The 19,311-nt window shown below is 38.2% G+C and overlaps 2 protein-coding genes across 3 annotated transcripts in view; both read right to left on the minus strand.

The window, feature by feature from the left end:
- The window catches only part of LOC109060563 (divergent protein kinase domain 1A-like), a 24,170-nt gene extending 17,905 nt beyond the window's left edge, over positions 1-6,265 (minus strand). Inside the window, exons 1-2 of one of the 2 annotated variants that reach the window (XM_042725879.1) lie at positions 6,126-6,265; positions 5,958-6,041 (exon numbers count right to left, since the gene is read on the minus strand). In XM_042725879.1, coding sequence (XP_042581813.1) covers positions 5,958-6,011 — 54 coding nt within the window. In that variant the 5' untranslated portion in view covers positions 6,012-6,041; positions 6,126-6,265. The remainder of the gene's footprint in view (positions 1-5,957; positions 6,042-6,125) is intronic. The other variant, XM_042725877.1, reaches the window with a different exon arrangement.
- A 3,688-nt stretch (positions 6,266-9,953) lies between these two features.
- On the minus strand, positions 9,954-19,031 carry LOC109090276 (zinc finger and BTB domain-containing protein 11-like). Its single transcript, XM_042725882.1, has 10 exons — positions 18,470-19,031; positions 17,354-17,574; positions 16,929-17,160; positions 15,335-16,344; positions 14,067-14,363; positions 13,578-13,974; positions 12,633-12,750; positions 12,361-12,519; positions 11,912-12,087; positions 9,954-11,126 (listed from the first exon to the last, which is right to left on the minus strand). The coding sequence occupies exons 1-10, from the start codon at positions 18,777-18,779 to the stop codon at positions 10,609-10,611; spliced, it is 3,438 nt and encodes a 1,145-aa protein (XP_042581816.1). The 5' UTR covers positions 18,780-19,031; the 3' UTR covers positions 9,954-10,608.
- Positions 19,032-19,311: the final 280 nt, after the last annotated feature.

Genomic DNA, 19,311 nt, shown 5'->3' on the forward strand with positions numbered 1-19,311 from the left:
CTCCCATGTGCTCCCCATGACTAAGTTTTTCCCTCTCGTTGATTTGTCTTTGGATTCACCTATGTCTTGTAATTACTCCTCGTTAAGCCCTGTATTTAAAGTATTGTTTGTCCCGTGTTTCCTTGTCCGGTGTTAAACGTCATTCTATACCTGAATGTCTCTCCATGTGGTATTACGTGTGTCTCCAGCCTGCCCTGTGTTCCCTGCGATTTTGGTTCATTAAAGATTGTGAAGCTGAATCTCCTGTGTCTTCGTTCTCCTCGCTGTGCAACACAGTGTCCCCGAGTGCAACACAGAGAGGGCTTCCGTTCCCAAGTTCAGCCCAGGAAAGGCTTCTGCTCCTATTTACAGCCCTGAGAGCCCGGAGGCTCAGAAATATCCACCCTCCCGCTCCTGCCTCCTCCACCGCTGTCGTCTTGCAGCCCCTCTGCTCACCCTCAGCCCACCATCTGTTTGGTGCAAGCACCGCAGTCTGCCAGTCTCCATCATCGGCGTGGCTGGAGAATCCCTTGCCTCCGCCTCCAGCCTCTCCGCCTTGGCCATTGAAACAACGGCTCCACCATGGCTCCTAGCTTCCTCCTCTCCACCGTGGCCCGGCAGTCCACTGGCTCCACCGGGATCCCTCGTCACTCCGGCTCCGCCTTGGTCTGTCATCAACCATCCGTCACCTCGGGACTCCACTCTTCTGGCTGCACCTTGTCCCTCTGTCCCTCCAGCTCTGTTAGGCTCCTCCTTCCCTTTAGCGACTCCTCTGCCCTCTGTCGCTCCGGCACCACCACAGCCTTCTGGATCTCCACCTCTGCCTCTGTCACCTGAGCCATCTTCTCTGCCTTGGCCCTCCGGATCCTCCCCGTCACCCTGGCTCATCGGTTCTCCGTCTCCAACTCAGGCTCCTCCACCACCAGCTCCGCCGCTGTCGGTCGGCCCCCTGGAGTCATCAGCCCTTCCTCCACCATGGTTCCTCCCTCCGTCGGCTCCACCGTGGGACACCGTTATGGCTGCGGCCTGGGTCCTGCCTGGCTCCTCCTGCTCCAAGCCCCACCTGTATCCTCCCTGGCTCACCACTCTGTCTGCCTGCTCCCTCCCGGGTGCCCGTCCTCCTCCCGAGCCTCCTCCCAAGTTCCCACCTATCCCTCCCTCTGTTGTATCTACGGCGCAAGGATGCACCTTCCATGAGGGGGTGATATTTCAGGAATATGGACCTGTTTTGTAATATTTTCTCCTTTGTGCTCCCCATGACCCAGTTTTTTCCCTCTCGTTGATTTGTCTTTGGATTCACCTGTGTCTTGTAATTACCCCTCATTAAGCCCTGTATTTAAAGTGTTGTATCTCCCTATACATATATAGAATATACATATATACAGTATACTGTGTGTGTGTGTATGCTTTAATTTCTGTATATATTCTTGTTGTATGTGTGTATAATGTTACATTTACAGAATTATTTGCTTTATACAGAATATATATATATATAGAATAGAATAATAATTTTAATATATATGTAATGTGTTTATATATGTTAAAATATATGTAAATAATTTAAAAAAGATTATTTTAAATATAAGAAAAAAATGCTATTGGATAAGTATTAAAAATCAGTTGATCTTACTTTTAATTCACATTTACAGATTTGGTCTTAGGTGAAATACATTGTAGTGTATTTTTTGAATTTCTTGCTCATCTAAATGATCAAGAATTTTAGATTTAAGACCCTAAAATAATTCACCACAATAATATATTACACACTCAAACTGTCTTCCTGCTGTCCTCGTAATATATATTTCATATTTTTAAATATAACCTCATTTAGCATGTGACACAGTTCCTCTAGGCTGCACTGGAAGCAAAGAGGGCCAACCTGACACTCATAGTAAATAGGAGACCTGGTTTTTTATTCCCACAAGAACAAAATGGAGGAGAATAGTCTTCTGACATTGACAGAGCCCTTAACTGTGCTGAAATATGGACGAAATGAGGACCAGGTTTCTTGTTTATGACAAAACAGGGGTATACTAAAATAAACTCTAAAAAACATTGGACAGTAGGTTAGCTACACAAGAAACAACTAGGTAGGACAACAGAGGAATTAAAACAGTGGAATGAAATTTTAAGGTTATTTTCTGACGCACTAAAATCCTTTAAGGCTAGAGGCACTCTTTTTTAAAAAGATCTTGTTTCATCAAATGATTTCTAGATATAGCATTCCTCTGCCCATACCACACCATGATATCATACGGTTTTATCCAAAATAATAGAATGCTGTTGGCTAAAAGAGCACTGTATGAATGTTGAGTCATACTGAGCCAGCCAAATAAGAAACATGGACATATCTTGAAGCATTTCTCTGGTGTGGCTTGATAAAACCCAAATCCCTGCTTATATGGAACTGCAATGCTGTATATTTGGACTCCAATGATTAACACCATAACAGCTGATTCTTTGTCATACACTTGCGTATGAAAAGTGTAATGAAACTAATCCAGGGTGAGAATTGAGTGAAGAAATGTACCACCCTATGGGACCAGAGACCAAGAACACTGCAATACACTGCAGTGGAGAAACTGTGTCATTTTGTATTGGGCTGCTCATATTACTTTCCCTCTTGTCCTTGATAACTGAAAGTTTGTCTGGACTTGCTGTCTGAATGTTCCCAATGGAGTCTTTTCTGAATGTCCTCATTCCCTCATGGCTGGGTGGTCACAGTGTTTTAGTCGCCAACCTTTGCAAAAAGAAGGATTTTAAAACCAGTCTCAAGAAAACCTGCACAAGAGTAGCCTATCACAGAAGACATTTGAGTCTATGAAAAAAAAGGCTTTCCAAGAAAAGGACAAATTTATTAACAATTGTTAGTAATTAAATCTTTACATTTAAGTTGGTTTCATGTAGTTTTGAAAAAATAAAATAAAAAAGTTTAAATCAAATGACGTTTTATAACCACTGAGTAAAAGGCATAATATAAGTCATAAAAGCTAAAAAGCTTTTAAATATATTTTTCATGCTGAAAAGCATTTTTACTAATTCCACAAATATCATATGTTTTTGGGGGCTATACAATATGATATTTTACAACCAGAACTAACTTTTCCATTTCATCATAAGGTCTGCTTTATTACACAGTTATGAAGGTATTGTGCCCTCTGATATCATTTCCTTATTTATGGTTCTTTCAATGCATGATTTTGCGGAAAAGTATTTTTTAATCAGTTTTTTCTTCAATATGATATCAAGACAGTCTGTCACTGAAATGTTTAATGTTATGTTCTCCCCACAATTTAAAAATGTATTTAAAAATTAAAATAATAATAATTAAAAAAAAATGTTCAGATGAGATGTATTTGAGTCATTTTATAATTTTTAATGTATTTCTGAATAAATTAATACATTTGGACAAAAATTATATTTTTTTTGTAAAAGTGTAGATGTCTAGTTTTAATTATGATACTTCTAAATGTTTCTGTAACTTGGGAACACTAATAAAAAGCAAAAGCAAAGCATAAAGCTGTGTACATATATATTATATTTATTTGGATCTTACTGCAGCTTTGTGGGGACTCTGTATCTGAAATATGTGAATCATGCCTCTGACTGAGAGAAATGTAGAACAGAAAAACTTACCTCCTGAACAAGTACTATTGTGTCCCGAAGCATTTAGTCTTAGTAACCTCGTGAATTTTGAGGCAAGCTGTTCTAATTCCTTCCATAATGTTTGAAAGCATAAAGCTGTTATTTCATAATAAATTCTCTGAGCGCATGACTTCTAAATAGAATGCCTTATGTAGATAAAATAAAGCATTCTATTCAGAGTACATCCATTAAGAGAGGACAGTATAGCTCTAGAGGCCAAAGTATCACAACAGATGCTTTGGGCATATAAACATATTTATAATATAATATGGCTCCTACATTTTCTATAGAAAGGAAATCTGCTCAGAGAGCATCAGGATTTGAGAGAGATGCTGTAATTTGAACTATATTTAAAATGAATAAAATAAATGAAAGTGAAGTCTTATTCACAGGGAGCAGCCATCATTGCTTCAATCTAAAATAGTGTGCAAGGACCAATGCAAAGCGGTGATTATCTAGATTTATTTTGCTCACAAAAAAGCTCATATCTCAAATTCATGTTCACTCTCTCCATCAATCTTTCAGTTGAGCAAGCAAACAGCAGAGAGTAAGCCAGACTCCGGGTGTGAGGACAGTCAGAGCTAAAGGAAGTCTCAGTAAGCTGCTGAAAGCCAGCAAGATTACAGTCTTCAGAAAATAAACAAAATGCTTAAAGGAGGGCTGCCATCCTAGTCTGAATTACTCATCCCTCACACCACAATGGCAATGCCATTTCCTTCGTTTTGAGGAATGTGAAAAAATGACCGTTTACCACAGGTTTCACCTTCACAGACTTCTTCAGCTAAAAAATTTTATTTCACACAGACAACACACACTGATATTAATATGAAAGAATTTTCCATATATATATATATATATATATATATATATATATATATATATATATATATATTGAATTTTGCACTTCATTGTGTTGTGTTTTAGAGTTAACAGAAATGTCTGTAAAATTAATACATAATGTCCTTTGTTAAAACATTTGCATTTATTTATTTTCTCCACAGTGTAGAACAGCTGGATGGACTATCAGCTATTTACTGAGTGAGGAAACCAAAGACTGAGAAAGGAAAACAAAAATAAATAAAATAAATATATATTTTTAATAAATCCTTACATACATATTAGTGTGTGTGTGTGTTTGTGTGTGTGTTTAAAAAAATGTACGATAAATGCAATAGCCATATAAGTATTCAATTTCTTCTCACTTTTTTTGTGTAGGTCCTGCTAATCTGTGATATTTCAAGCCTACATATCTATATGGTTTAAAAGCCTTAGTACTTTGCTGCCAATAAATGATACAAATATTCATATAAGCATAAATAGGTTGGTTTTATGATGCAGGGAATGTGGTTTTATAACATTTCATAAGTACAGGTAAAAACAAATAAAAACATTGTCATACAGTGCTCAGCTTATAATAAAAAAAGGAGTTGTAGTTTTGTCAGATCAATTTATGTGCAATTAGTCCATATTTCTCAAACTTTCCACATCAAGGGTGTAAATAGTAAAAGCACTTAATAACTGTCACATCATACAGGCACATTGTGCTCTGAACAGTTCTGCATCAGTTTGCACCTTCAATGCTGTTAGTGCCTATTATGTATTTAAATGTATTATTTTTAATTATTCTTTTAATATTTCAGTGGAATACACATTAAAACTTTGCAGAAGCCTTTTGGAGACTCCCACAAGTAGGCTAATGTCACTGAAAAGTCTTTAGCAGTTCAACTAGGTTTATTATTCTCTTGAGTTAAATACATATGAGCTTGTATCGACGTTGCTCAGTATTAATAGAAGTGTAAAATGAGGTCGTCTGTCTTTGACGCACATGAACACAGCGCCCCGACGAGTTTGGGAATTCATGGTTTATATTGTGCATTTCATTCTTGACAGGTAGGCTAAGAGAAATGTTTTCAGCAGGACTATAAAAATGTTATACAGCAGCGCGGTTGCTACAGCAACGACTGACCCGACGATGGATAAAACGCAGCAACATCATCATCCATCACATCCATGAAATCCGCCGGAGAAAAGCAACGGATACACTTGCTAAAATGGCTTTTCGGTATTTTTAGTAGGCTTATGCATAGGTAAAAAAAAAAATGGTTGAAAAGAGCCGCTCGATGCATTCAGCCGTTGTATTAAAGCTAGATGGAGTAAAAGCTTTAGGAAGAGACGATGCCTTCAAAAACTTCAGAGTCCAAACGGGATAACAGCGTCCCCGCCTCGTTCATTCAAATCTCACACACAAATGATCCCAAGTACACAGATGGCTAAAGCGAAACAGTCGGTACGATGTATGAACAAGTTGCATGCGATGCTTATTCGCGTCTTACCTGGATATAAACGGGTCGCTTCAGCCAGATCCACGGTATCAGACCTCGTGCCATGATTGAAACACCACATTTCACAGCACTAACCTACCGCAAATACAACATCAGTGCACGGCGAAAGCTGTTTAAATAATGACAAAACACAGATTACAGCGAATCAATGTCCTTTACCAAGCCAAGGTCTTTCTCGCCATGGGGAGAGAGGATGATGAAGAGAAGTGAGGCTCCTCAGGCGCCGCACCTCACGCGCGACGAGCAACATCTGCGCTCACATCCACTGGATGAGAAAGACCACGCGCACCAGACTCACGTTTTACGACAATCTGATGAAGTCTGAGGAAGTTTGTGCACGTTTGTAGGGCTTTGGTTATGTACGTGTCGGATAAGAAGGTTCACGCAGGTGGACTAATGTTAGTGGTCAGGATTTTTCTCCAAATAAGGTAAGATCAGTGTGTGAATTTCTGTTTATTGCACAAAAATCTCGCCTTTCTAAACATTTCACAATGAATAAACACGAACACTATACACTAAACGGAACAGGCCTATAACTTACTATAAGGGTTTGAACACAATAATTTATTTTTTAATTTGTATAGCCTACTTTTGTAAAATAGCCTACGTTACTAACCACAATCGCATAAAAAGATTATTTTCTAAAAAGGATATATATATATAATGAATGGGAAACACTATATATATATATATATATATATATATATATATATATATATATATATATATATATAGTGTTTCCCATTCATTAACTTGTCTGTGACGGCCCGCCACAGTCTAATCTGTCCCGCCACAGTTTCATAATAAACCGAGAATATATTGGTGATACTCCTCATTACAACATAAAAGGTCTTTAACGTTGTGTTTCGTGCCATTGCTTTTATTAACCCTCCGTCAAACGAACTAAAGCCAATATGGCTTTATCCCCTCGTCTGTTTGCGCGTTTGTACGCCTGTTTTCACAGAAGTTGGTGTTTTCGGCCAAAATAAAAGCTCATCTGCAGTTTCCGCCAAATAAATCTTGCAAGCAAGGACTAAAATAAACAAACCCGCACAAAGAAAATACTGTAGGCTACAGCCAGAGCAGAAAAAAAAATTAAATATTGGGGTGGGGCTTTACATGAATGTACTTCTGAAGGGAACTGACTTTCTATGGCCCTTCTCCCTCTGTCCCATAAGCGCCACCTGCTGTCAGAGAGTGAAATTCAGCCGGTCTGCTGTTTTTGTTTTATATAGGTCTTAGCAAAATTTCACAAAGCTAAAGTCAGACCATTCTGTTTTTGCTTCAAATGCTGAATTGATACTATGAAATTTAAATAAATAAATACATAAATAAAATACTGCTCATGCTACATGTGTGTTATATCTTTGTTTGTATAGTGCAGTGGTCGGTTCTAATTTTAAACAGCATTTTTAAAATTATTATTAAATAAGTTTACTTGTAGTAGCAGCAGCTGCAAAAACAGTTTCATGGCCAGGAAAAAATATTTGATAAAAAAATAAAATAAAAATAAATAGTTTTAGGCCCTGCTAAAATGTAACGTAATTTCCCTACTGTAGAGTAAGATGAATTTATATACCTGTGAAATACTAATGTTCATTTATTTTACAGTGCAATTATTTTACAGTATATGGCTATTACTGTCATAGGAATAATAATATAAAATTATTTTTATTTTATTGTAATTTGCTTGGCTTCCAAATTCATCAGTGACACTATATTATTGTAACTAAAAAGACGATTGAGTCCCCTTTAAACAAGTATAATTCACCAGCTCTTTTCTTTGTTTAGTTTGCACACTGAACCTGTGTTGGAGCTCTTAATATTGAACTCTCAAATTGACCCAGATAGATGAATTTACTTTAAAATGTACAAAATTTTCTTCCGGGGGGCATGCCCCCTAGAGGAACCGAGGTCCACCCACCACAGTCTCACAACATTTTGTGGGAAACACTATATATATACAGTACAGGTCAAAAGTTTGGAAACATTACTATTTTTAATGTTTTTGAAAGAAGTCTCTTCTGCTCATCAAGCCTGCATTTATTTGATCAAAATACAGAAAAAAACAGTAATATTGTGAAATAGTATTAAAACTTAAAATAATAGTTTTCTATCTAAATATACTTTAAAAAAATAATTTATTCCTGTGATGCAAAAGCTGAATTTTCAGCATCATTACTCCAGCCTTCAGTGTCACATGTAACATCCAGTCTATCACATGATCATTTAGAAATCATTCTAATATTCTGATTTATTATGAGTGTTGGAAACAGTTCTGCTGTCTAATATATTTGATGAATAAAAGGTTAAAAAGAACTGCATTTATTCAAAAGAAAAAAAAAGAATTATAATATATATTCTAATAATATATTTTCTTTACTATCACTTTTTATCAATTTAACACATCTTTGCTGAATAAAAGTATTGATTTTATTTAAAAAAAGAAAGAAAAAAAAATACTGACCCCAAATTACTGACCAGTAGTGTATATCGTTATTACAAAAATTTTATATTTTAAAAAGATAGCTTCTTTTTTTTTTTTACTTTTTATTCATCAAAGTATCCTAAAAAAGTATCACATGTTCTGAAAAAATATTAAGCAGCAGAACTGTTTCCAACTTTGATAATGAATCATCATATTAGAATGATTTCTAAAGGATCATGTGATAATGATCCTAAAAATTCAGCTTTGCATCACAGAAATAAATGATAATTTAAAGTATAATAAATTTAAAAACAATTATTTTAAATTGTAATAATATATCCCAATATTACATATTTTTTTCTGTATTTTTGATCAAATAAATGCAGTCTTGATGAGCAGAAGAAACTTCTTTCAAAAACATTAAAAATAGTAATGTTTCCAAACTCTTGACCTGTACTGTATATATATAGTGTTTCCCACAAAATTTATTGATATTGATTAATTATTAATTATATATATATTTATAAAGTAAATGTTTCATTGTCATATTTTGTCATGATTTGTGTTCTGCATTATGTGTCCACCCTGTCATCTTGATATTTAACATTAATATTTTAAATAATAATTCAGTCATACCTATATAATCCATTGTGTTCAATAGCTAGGTGCGAGGGCAATAACATGCAAACAAAAAACTGCATCCAAATATTACAGTTTTCTCCAAATAAGAAAAAATGCATGTGCAAATTGTATGAGTTTCTTTAAAAACACATGATTTACATAAAATCTTTTATGTATTTATAATTTGAAAGTAAACAAATAACCCTGTTTAGGAAAGGGACATCATACCTTTCAGAAAAAAATAATTTGCATCTTAATTTTGCAATGAAAAAGTATTTAACAATAACATATATCCATGAAAGTGTGGACATATTTCATGGTTTTTGCTTCGAATAATGGCCCATAATTATATAAAAAATAAAAAAAAATAAAAAAAAAATGTGTGGGAGCTCAGCTAATATGTTTCTATAGTATGTGAGTGTCTACTATTTATGACATAACATAAAGTGAATGAGACATTAAAACCAAAACCAAAGTATTGTGAGGGCTGAACGGCACTCTATGGTGATGTTGACTCAGATGATTAAAATACACCGGTAATACTTGTAACATCAAGTGCTGGCCATACCATCTACCATAAATGAAACACAAAACCTTTTTTTTTTTTTTTTTTAACAGTGCACAGCTAAAATCATAGGTGGCTAAAACATTTTTGCAGGATGCTGATTTTTGTGTCTATAATGTTATATACATCTATTGCAAATCTGTATGTTTAGAAAAATGGCAACCAAAATATATTTAGAAAAATTCCTGCCAGACAGAACCCAATAGATTTAATCTTATTCAACAAAATGCCCATCAACAGCTAACACTCTTATAAAACGTTAGTACATTTTTACTATCAGCTCTCACAAATCTTAGGATGCTGGTTGTGGTGCATAGAGACTTTACACATTTTCACACTTCAAGACACATAAAATGGGAAAACAGAAAAGAAATACAGCACAGGGTGCATCCCTGCAGACAGGGAGTTTTTTATTTGGTTGTCATTTCTGCTGCTATACATAGTACTCAGCTGAGACTGAGAGGCACTGCATTATACAACAGACAAAAGCCTATGGCCCTTTTGTTAAGACTGTTAGATCTTATATCTCAGCTAAGCTTTACAAATAATCAAAAGGAAAAAACTGCCTTAATAATGAGAAAATGTAACCTAGTTACAAAAAAGCCAAATGTTTATATTGTAATTCATTTGTCATATGCTTGATTGTGACTGTATTACAATGCTAATTATTACGTTTATGTACACAAAAGTTCACTATAATGCAAATCAAGCATATTCACACATCCACATCATGCACTGATTCACGCACACACACACACACACACACACACACACACACACACACACACACACACACACACACACACACACACACACTCACTCACACACACACTCACTCACTCACTCACTCTGATATCAGCAAACTCAGAGTCCTTTGAGCTTATTTTAATTTACATTTTACAACAAAAATAAATGAGCAATTTTTTACATTATCACACAGGGTGCATATGACAACAACAACAAAAAAGAATAAACCTGCCCATAGTCATATCATTTTTACTGCCAGGTCAGGTTCAGTTGAGGTGGTCTCATTCCACCTCTGCCACATGGGCCACCTCCACTTCCATGGTTTGGATGATTTCTGGTGCCTCTTCCACTTTAACTACAGCCTGCTGTGACAAGACGTAGTTCACCACCTGCATAATACTCTGATCAGACAACGTGGCCAGGGCTCCCTCGCTCACAGCCTGCACGGCCTCCACGGTTTCTTCTGTGATGAGCACGGTCTCTATCTCCTCTGTGGTGGGAGGCTGTGGAGGTTGGAGTTCAGGGGGCAGTTCCGAACTGAGGATGCTGACGGCGTGCTCCACCTGCGTGCCTTGGTTATGGAACTGCAGAGTGTCCTTCTCCAGCATGATCTTGCCGGGCAACTGATCTCCGTGGAACTTTGTTATGTGCTTCCGCAGCGTTCTGGCATCTATGTGGGCCTCCTGGCACAGCGGGCACACATAAGGGCGCTCGCCCGTGTGAGTGCGAACGTGGCGCTTAAGCGAGCGAGCATCAGCCCATGCAACGCCACAGGTCAGACACTCAAAGGGCTTCACTCCTAAAAAAAATATAAAAAAAAATAAAAAAGAGCAGCATGACATCTGTTATACTCTGCTATTTATAAGCATATCAAGTGGTTGACACCCAAACCAAAATGTCAGCCGACTGTAAAATTGCGACAAACAAGCATGAAGGTGTGTAGGATGTCTGACAGGATGATGATTGAATCCCAATAATGACTCATGTTGATTATTTCCTGTTCTCTGGGTCTGTACAGAGACATGCAGTGCCACCTACTGCTGCATTGCAGATGTGCAGATTAGGAATCTTTTTATTTGCTTCAAACAATGTATATTTAAAAAATAGTTTGTTTAGAATTTAGTACTATAAATAGTGGCGAAACTAAAAGGTATTTTTATGGAGAACTAAGAAAATCTATTTATAAAAATTTTTTTTTTTGGACGGGAGAGGGTTATGTTGGATAACAAGCATACTGTGTGTGTTTGCATATATAATTCATTACATACCTTTCTATCAAAGTTATCTGATATTATCAAGATGAATTTGTTCTGACACAGTTTAACTCTGAGTTCTTGTCATATTTTATTACCTTTTCTAAACTAACTAATAGCGAATAAACTGTGATAATGTTAGAAATGGGGGCCCCTCTCTTTTTACAGAGAGGGAGGGTTTATCTCAGAAACGACTGAGTTAGAACAGATTGAGTCAGTGTTGCCAAAAAAATTTTTTTTTTATTGTTTTGGATGAAACCGTCCTTAAATCTGCATATAAACTATTTATTATCATTCTACATAACGCGTTTATGTATGAGTCTCCACTCACCCTGGTGATTATTCATGTGGCGGCGGTACTCTCTGAGCTGTGTGAACTTCCTCCCACAGTGTTCACACTCTCTCTCCAAGTTCTGCTTCACTCGGCCCTTCTTTCCATGAGTGGCTTTCTTGACATGTCGTCTAAACAGGGCCTTCTCGAAGAACTCCTTCCCACACACATTACACCTGCCAAAAGGACAAAACACACAATTCAGTTTGAAGTCTACCTCTAACAAGTGCTCAAGTCTCTCTAGCGTTCAGGTATTATACAATACAGAATATAATTTCCATGACAGGCTCTTTTCAGCTCAAAGGTCATGTTTTTCTTTCGGTCAACAAACTAAATCTTTAGACTAATAATAAAATAAAATGTAATAGTAAGAATAAATTTCATTTTCTTTTTTTTTTTAAATTACCTTTCAAAACACCCCTATAAGAAATGAACAATTTTATTCTCACCTGAAGGGCTCTGCAACAGTGTGTGATTTGACATGTGAGTACCAGTCCTTCTTCCAGCTGTAGCATTTGCCGCAGACCTGGCACTGGAAGGGCTTTAGGCCTAAGTGCTTATTCATGTGCTGCTGCAGGTCTTTTGCTTCAAAGAAACTCTTATCACAGCTATAATGAAGGAACAAAAAGAGCAAATTAAGGAACTAAACCATTCTATTGGAAAAATATGGGTTATTTGAAGAAAACTGCTGTGTGCATGTGTCGAGGGATAAGGCACTCACTGAGAGCAGTGGAATGAGCGGACCTCAGGTCTGGGTTGATGCTTCTTGAGGTGTTTGCTCAGTCCGGACGCACGGTGAAAAGATGCTCCACAGGTTGTGCACAAGTACTTTGATTCACCTGTTAAACAAACTGCTATTATGAACTCCTCATTTAGCATTTATCTTAATGTTACAAATGGTGTAGTAACTATATTAAAACTAAGGGTGTATATTTTTGCTCAGACAATAATGTGACTTAATTGGAACCTTTTACTAAATACTCTTAAATTAGGGTGTAGGTATAAATGAATACATTTGGTTCATACTTCCAAAAACTTGTAACAGCAACTAAAAGTGTCCATGCTGGAATCTGGGACTAGTACATTTTTGCAAATAAAAATATTTAGGATTAATTCCAAATACAGTAAGACAGTATTTATCTACTATGCGTCAGGAACCGGAATTAAAGTCTCTTTACTTGCACATTCTGTATTTTAAAACAGCACACTTTTTCTACACTTCATTTTTTATTTACAGAATTTATCCAGCTTTTTGGCAAGTCTTTTAACCTATTCATATTTTTTTTGTATTGCTTTTAATCTGTATTTTACATTTTCTTTTCATTTTTAAGTTTATTACAATGTAGAGCACTTTGAATTACCATGGTGTAAGAAATGTGTTATATAAATAACCTTGCTTTGCCTAAAGGACAATGCTTTTCAAAAAAATTGGGGTTGGAAAGATTTTCTGAAAAAAAAAAAAAAAGTATCTTATGCTCCCCATCACTGGATTTAACCAATCAATAATACAGTAAAAACAGTAATATTGTGTAACTCCATTAGATACTTGCATATTTACCCATTTATCTGACAAAAGTAAAAGGAGTATGTATGTGTGTGTGTGTGTGTGTGTGTGTGTGTGTGTGTGTGTGTGTGTGTCACTGAAATCTCTTGTGTGTGTGTGTACCTGTGTGAATGCTTGTATGCTCCTCCAGGCTTCTCTTGGTGACGAAAGATTTCTCACAGACAGTGCACTGAAATCTCTTGAGGGAGTCGTGCAGCGACCGGTGCATCTTCAGACTGTGCTTGGTGGCAAAGCTCTTCCCGCACACCTTGCAGGCGTGTGGCCTCACCCCTGTGTGGTTCAGCATATGAATGCGCAGGGAGTACAGCTTGGGCAGAGTCTTGCCACAGATGTCACACACAAACTCCCGTTTGGTGCGGTACTTTGTCTGATCTTCTGACCCCTGAGAATCTTCTGCGGCCATGGCTCGTGTCATGCTGGCTCTCTGGGTCTTCTGATGCTTGTGACGGGCCAAATGCGCACGGAGCGAAGCAGCGTACTGGAACTCCTTATTGCAAATCTGTGAGGACAAAAGAAAGGTCAGAAAAATAACCAAAATGCATAAAGATCCGGCTAGAATTCGTACTTTTTATTCAGCCCAAGGGTACATACACTGCACTTGAAGCTGCGAGTCTTCTCGTGCTTCAGAGTGTGCATGATGAGGGCGTAGCGCCTGTGGAACACCAAGCCGCACTCGTTACACGAGTGCTCTCCCTCCGCAGCTCCTCCTGGGTCTTCCTGTAGTGCGCCTCCCTCCACAGTCTCTGGCTGGTCTGTAACAGGCTCCAGTTCCTCTGCTAAAGCAGCTACGGCATCAGAAGCAGCCTCCTGGTTTGTCTCTGAAAACTCATCAAGATTCTTCTTGGCAGACTGAACCGGTCGGCCTCTTCTGGCAAACCTCTGAGGTGTCTGGGGACACAGTGTGATTGTAATAAGACAATCTGGCTGACTGCCTTAGAGTGCATCTTAATCCTTGGCTCATTGAGCAACATCATAATATTGGGGTTAATGACAAATAATAGTATCAATGATGATGATTTAAAAAAAAAAAAAAAATTAAAATGCATGTGCCAAGTTTTTGTCTGCACTCCTATATTTTAATGTTTTCATTTTGTGGATTTGCAAAATATTTATACCCCTTTCAAGAAGTGAAAATATGTAACAACATTTCAAAATATAGAATAACATCTTACTTCAAATACAAAAGAGTGTAAAAATCTAAAAATATTGTAAAATTAATTTTTCAAGGTAAAAAGTGTCCCCCCCCCACCCCCTTTTTTTTAGAACTTTCGTAAAGTGTCTGATCATAAATATAATTAATGTCAGGGTTTTTTTTTCCTCACAAGTTTCTGTTTCTGCACGACTTGGCATACAATGGTTTTTCAAATATTAATAAGAGGTGAAGCAGTTTTGTTAAAATACATTTTTCTAAGAAATAAGAAATAATTTGATTTTACTTCAGATCTAAATTGAATTATCTGAACATAATACTACATTTTTGGAGAGTTTTTGCCCCCTCACAAGTTCTGCATGTTGGCAGATCAAATGACTTAAAATAATTTAAGTATTAGATTTGATTATGTCATTATTTATTATTATTTATATTAATTATTATGGTTAACTTATTAATTACTTAAGGTCTTTGTCTCAAGAATTTCATTCATCCTCATAATGATATCAGGACACCAGTAGAGGCTCTGCAAAAGGGTGAATAAAGGCTGCACTCCTGAGCACCCTTTTAAGCTATAAAATGACAGATGGGCCACCTTGCGGTCCTGTGGACCTCACAAATATGCCAAGTCCAAAAGGGCACCATTTGGGACAGGGCCATCAACACATTTACAAATGAATCATAAGTCGAGTGAATGAGAGTTGCATACCTTTGTCGGAGGTAAACTGCTTTTCTCTTCCTCCTCAGTCTCAAGTCCCATATGAAGACGAACATACCCTCCTTCTTTCACGGATCGTTTCCTCAGGTATCTCTTGTTGGGATCTACACATTCCTCTTCCTTTTTATCTGCATCTGAAGCTGATGCATCCTCGACACCCTCCATCTCCATGGACTCCTCCTCTAAAAGAAGAGGCGGCGGTGGTTCCTGTTGCTTCACTTTAGGTGGTCTTCCTGGCCTCCTTTTCACTGGTGCAGGGGCTGGCTGTGGCGCTGCAGGCTCGGGTTGGTGCATTGGTTCAGCCGCCTGGGGCTCATCCTGCACAGCAGGTGGCGCTGCAGCAGCTAAATGCACAATCTCAGAAGCATCTGTTTTGCCAGGATCCACACTAATGAGAAAGGCTCCGGTCTGCATGCTCTCTGCGACAGGTGCGTCACCAACCTGTGGCTCCTCTACAGACCAACAGGCCTGAACTACAGCCAGGGACTCACCCGAACCAGCCTGGCCAGAGTGAGTGACCAGAGTCATGGTCTCGCCCTCCTCTGCCTGGCCGCTGTGGGCCACCATGGCAAGGGACTCAGCTGAGCCAGCCTGTCCGCTATGAGTGACTACAGTCATTGTTTCACCATCTACAGTCGCACCGGCAAGCAACGCCAGCGATTCAGCCGTCCCAATTTCACTCGTGATCACAGCCAGGGACTGTCCTTCTTCAGGTGTGCCTTCACTCTGCATAGTCACTACATATGTTTCGGAAGCGGTGGGTGTGATTGGCTGAGGGGGCGCAGGTTGGCTGGATACCACAGTGTGAATGTCTCCTCTCTGGTAGACCATCAGCTTCTGCTCTTCCACTTTCTTATGCACAGACTCACAGATCTGAAGCACTTCTGCCATCAGTAAGTGCCGTGCCAGTGTGGCGACCTCTGCCATCACGCAAAAGTTGAAGGTCAGATTGGAGGTGTAGGCAAAATCCAGTAATGGCAGAAAACTGGCCTTGCTGAAGCCTGGCGGGTAAAACAACACACAAAAAAAATTATGGCAATTCAAATACATATAATATTCTCAAATAACACCTCACTGAATGTTCCCATACTAATTACTTACTAGCTAGGGAGCATATCTATTTAGGAAACATTTTACACATTTGTAGTTGACTAATGTAGTTTTTTATTGATGGCCAGTGCAACTCTGTTAAATAAACAGATTTTTACTTCAGATAGCAACTTCATTTTGTGATCCTATTATTTTCCACTAATAAATAAATTGTTTTAATACATGAATGAAAAGGAAGTAGGAAGTCATCCAAGGATTTATCAGCTGGATTTGCTATTATTTGCAAGGTTGTGGAATTAAATACTTAATACACCTATTTAAATGACATAAATGCATACTTGCTTAAAATAATAAATTATACAAACAAATTAAAAAAAAAACCAATAAAAACATGGGCACTACTGTGTGTCTGCTTTCAGATGCTTTTATAACTATACCTTTAAGTACTTCATATTATTAAACATAAATCCTTAAACCGATCTGTCTTTTAGTTTGTTTTATCATTTCAATCAACAGCATGGTGCATTCTTCTCACCGGAGAGGTCAACGACAGCTTCATGACTGGACATAGCACCCTTTTCCACAAAGAGCTCGTAGAAATAATCACTGCAGGAGGCCAGGACAGCTTTATGCGCACGATGCTCCTCACCCTCAATAAGCAGGGTGATATCACAGAACTCATTATTCATTCGCTGCTGGTTCAACTTGTCCAGCATCGTCTGCCCATGCTTTGGTAAGAACTGCTTGACAATTCCCTTACTGTCCACCTGTAAGAACACATAAAGGAGAGATATAATATCATGATCATATGCATAGATACATTAAAGATACAAAACATAATACTTGTTGTTGAAAGTGATTTCAACATCCTCATCTTTCAATATCGAGACGCTATTGTACCTGGAATAATGTCAACAAACTAATTTTAATTCAGTGACACAAATAGTATACTATACTTACAAACACCAATTCGTGTTTATCGACTGCACTGGATTGCTCCGAATCCAAATCATCATTTGCCTCATCGTCCTCTTCCTCACTGGCACACACTGAGGTCTTGCGTCTCGCTTGTCGGACAGCCGCTTGTTTGGTGGCATCTTCAGCGTAGCCTCTGCCCTTCTCCTGCTTGCTCTGGCAGAAACTGCACTCTCTGATGCAGTCCTTCACCTGCTTCAGCACTCCTGTCATAAGACGATTCGGTTTAGGCTTCTTATAATAACAGAGGTCATCTCCAAAACAAACATAACACTGCCTGTTCGATCTCAGAAACTACCATGTTAAGTTCATTCACATTCACACTATTCAGAGTATGATGATCCGCTTCGTGTACTGCTTGCGTAGTCTGTCACACACACATAAACACATAACACAATTATTGAATCTTTCAGTTATATCAGTGCAGTATAAGTTGTGTTCAGCAGTGTGTATAGTACTAGTAGACTTCCAAAAACGACACAACACAGCACTACTGCAGCTAAAGTGACAGCAAACCTTGAAGACCCTGTTTCTTCAAAAACCGATCACAGAGAACACCCATGAAATAGCTACAACTGCTAAAACCTTAAATCACAGACACCAATGACAAATTGCAAAAAAAAAAAAAAAACAGTGTCACAATCATAAAACCAGGACACTGGAGCAAACTGGCCTGGCCAAACAAATCTCCTGACTTGAATATTATTAGACCACTTTGGACAGTTTTGGAGAGAATTCGATTTCCTCCTCCAACAAGCAATTGGCAGATGATATTATAAACAACATTCATATGGAGACTATACAAAAGTTGTATGAATCTATTCTAAGAAGGTTGGAAGCTGCTTTAAATGCAAATGAAATATTGCCTGTGTTCACGTCTTACTATATATTTATTTATATATACATAGAGAGCGAGTATCGTAGATGCATATACTATAGGAATATACAGACATATAGCATTCAATGGAGAGACTATCCAGTTGTAGCGTCCTTACTTGTCACCTGCTTGACATAAAACGTTACTGACACGAAACGTTCAAGCGCTTCCAGCGGTCGCACAGCTGGAAAGCTCTGCTGTCTTTACATGAGTGATTAGTGTACCTCTCCACCAGTATTTCTGGGAGATGATTTCCCATGTTTGCTGCTGGTTGAGGTGTTCCCCTCCGGACGTGATGTGCGCCTCCGTGATGAGTTCCTTCCGTCTCTCGGCCTGCAGCACCACTTCCAGCTCCGTGAATTCATCCAGGCCTTTCTGCCGCCTCTGATAATAAAGAATCCCGTTGCGCACTATGTAACAAGCAGCTGCTTTCCGGATCTTTCTCTTGGTGTTTCCGTGCGTGCCCGGTGCGTAAGGCTCGCGCTCATCAGTCAAGTAGCGCTGGATGGCTAAGTAACTCTCTTCGTTCGACATGACCCCGATTAATGAAGCTCACTCAACGGAAACGAGACGCATCTGCCAGTCAAAGCTATTATCGAGCGTAGAATTCAACAAGGTATTTTTTCAGCCCGTTCCCACTTCCATATATGACACGGAAAAGTGTCGTGTGTGATTTTTCTGAAATATTTTCCAAGGGGGAACGTCAGTTCTTGACCGTGTGGGGTGGACTTGCCTGAACAGACAAAATGGCTGCTGCACAACCGGATGTTGCGTTTGAAATGGCGGAAGCGCCGACTAGCACTTCACATGTAGGGCAGTCACAGTAACAGCAGGGGGCGCTGTTTACCAGCATTCCGTGCAGCTGTTGACATTTAAATTTAGAACAATTATTTTAAATGCTGGTTTGTTTGAAATTTAGAATATACTTATAAGATATACTTTAATTATGTTTTAATCCTAAAATATTTAATCCTTTTCTGTAAAGGGCTCCCTACTCGGAACATGTTACTAACTGAAATAAATAAAAAAAGAACATGATATAAAGTGTTTTATAATGATGGTTAAG

This window comes from Cyprinus carpio, chromosome B6, assembly GCF_018340385.1.
Source record: "Cyprinus carpio isolate SPL01 chromosome B6, ASM1834038v1, whole genome shotgun sequence".
NCBI lineage: Eukaryota > Metazoa > Chordata > Actinopteri > Cypriniformes > Cyprinidae > Cyprinus > Cyprinus carpio.

Coding starts and splice junctions, on each gene's coding strand:
- LOC109090276 (XM_042725882.1), bottom strand. CDS start 18,779: ATGTCGAACGAAGAGAGTTACTTAGCCATCCAGCGCTACTTGACTGAT. Junction 12,751..13,577: donor GCATACAAGCATTCACACAG/GTACACACACAC, acceptor TTTGTTTAACAG/GTGAATCAAAGTACTTGTGC. Junction 12,088..12,360: donor ACTGTTGCAGAGCCCTTCAG/GTGAGAATAAAA, acceptor TCCTTTTGGCAG/GTGTAATGTGTGTGGGAAGG.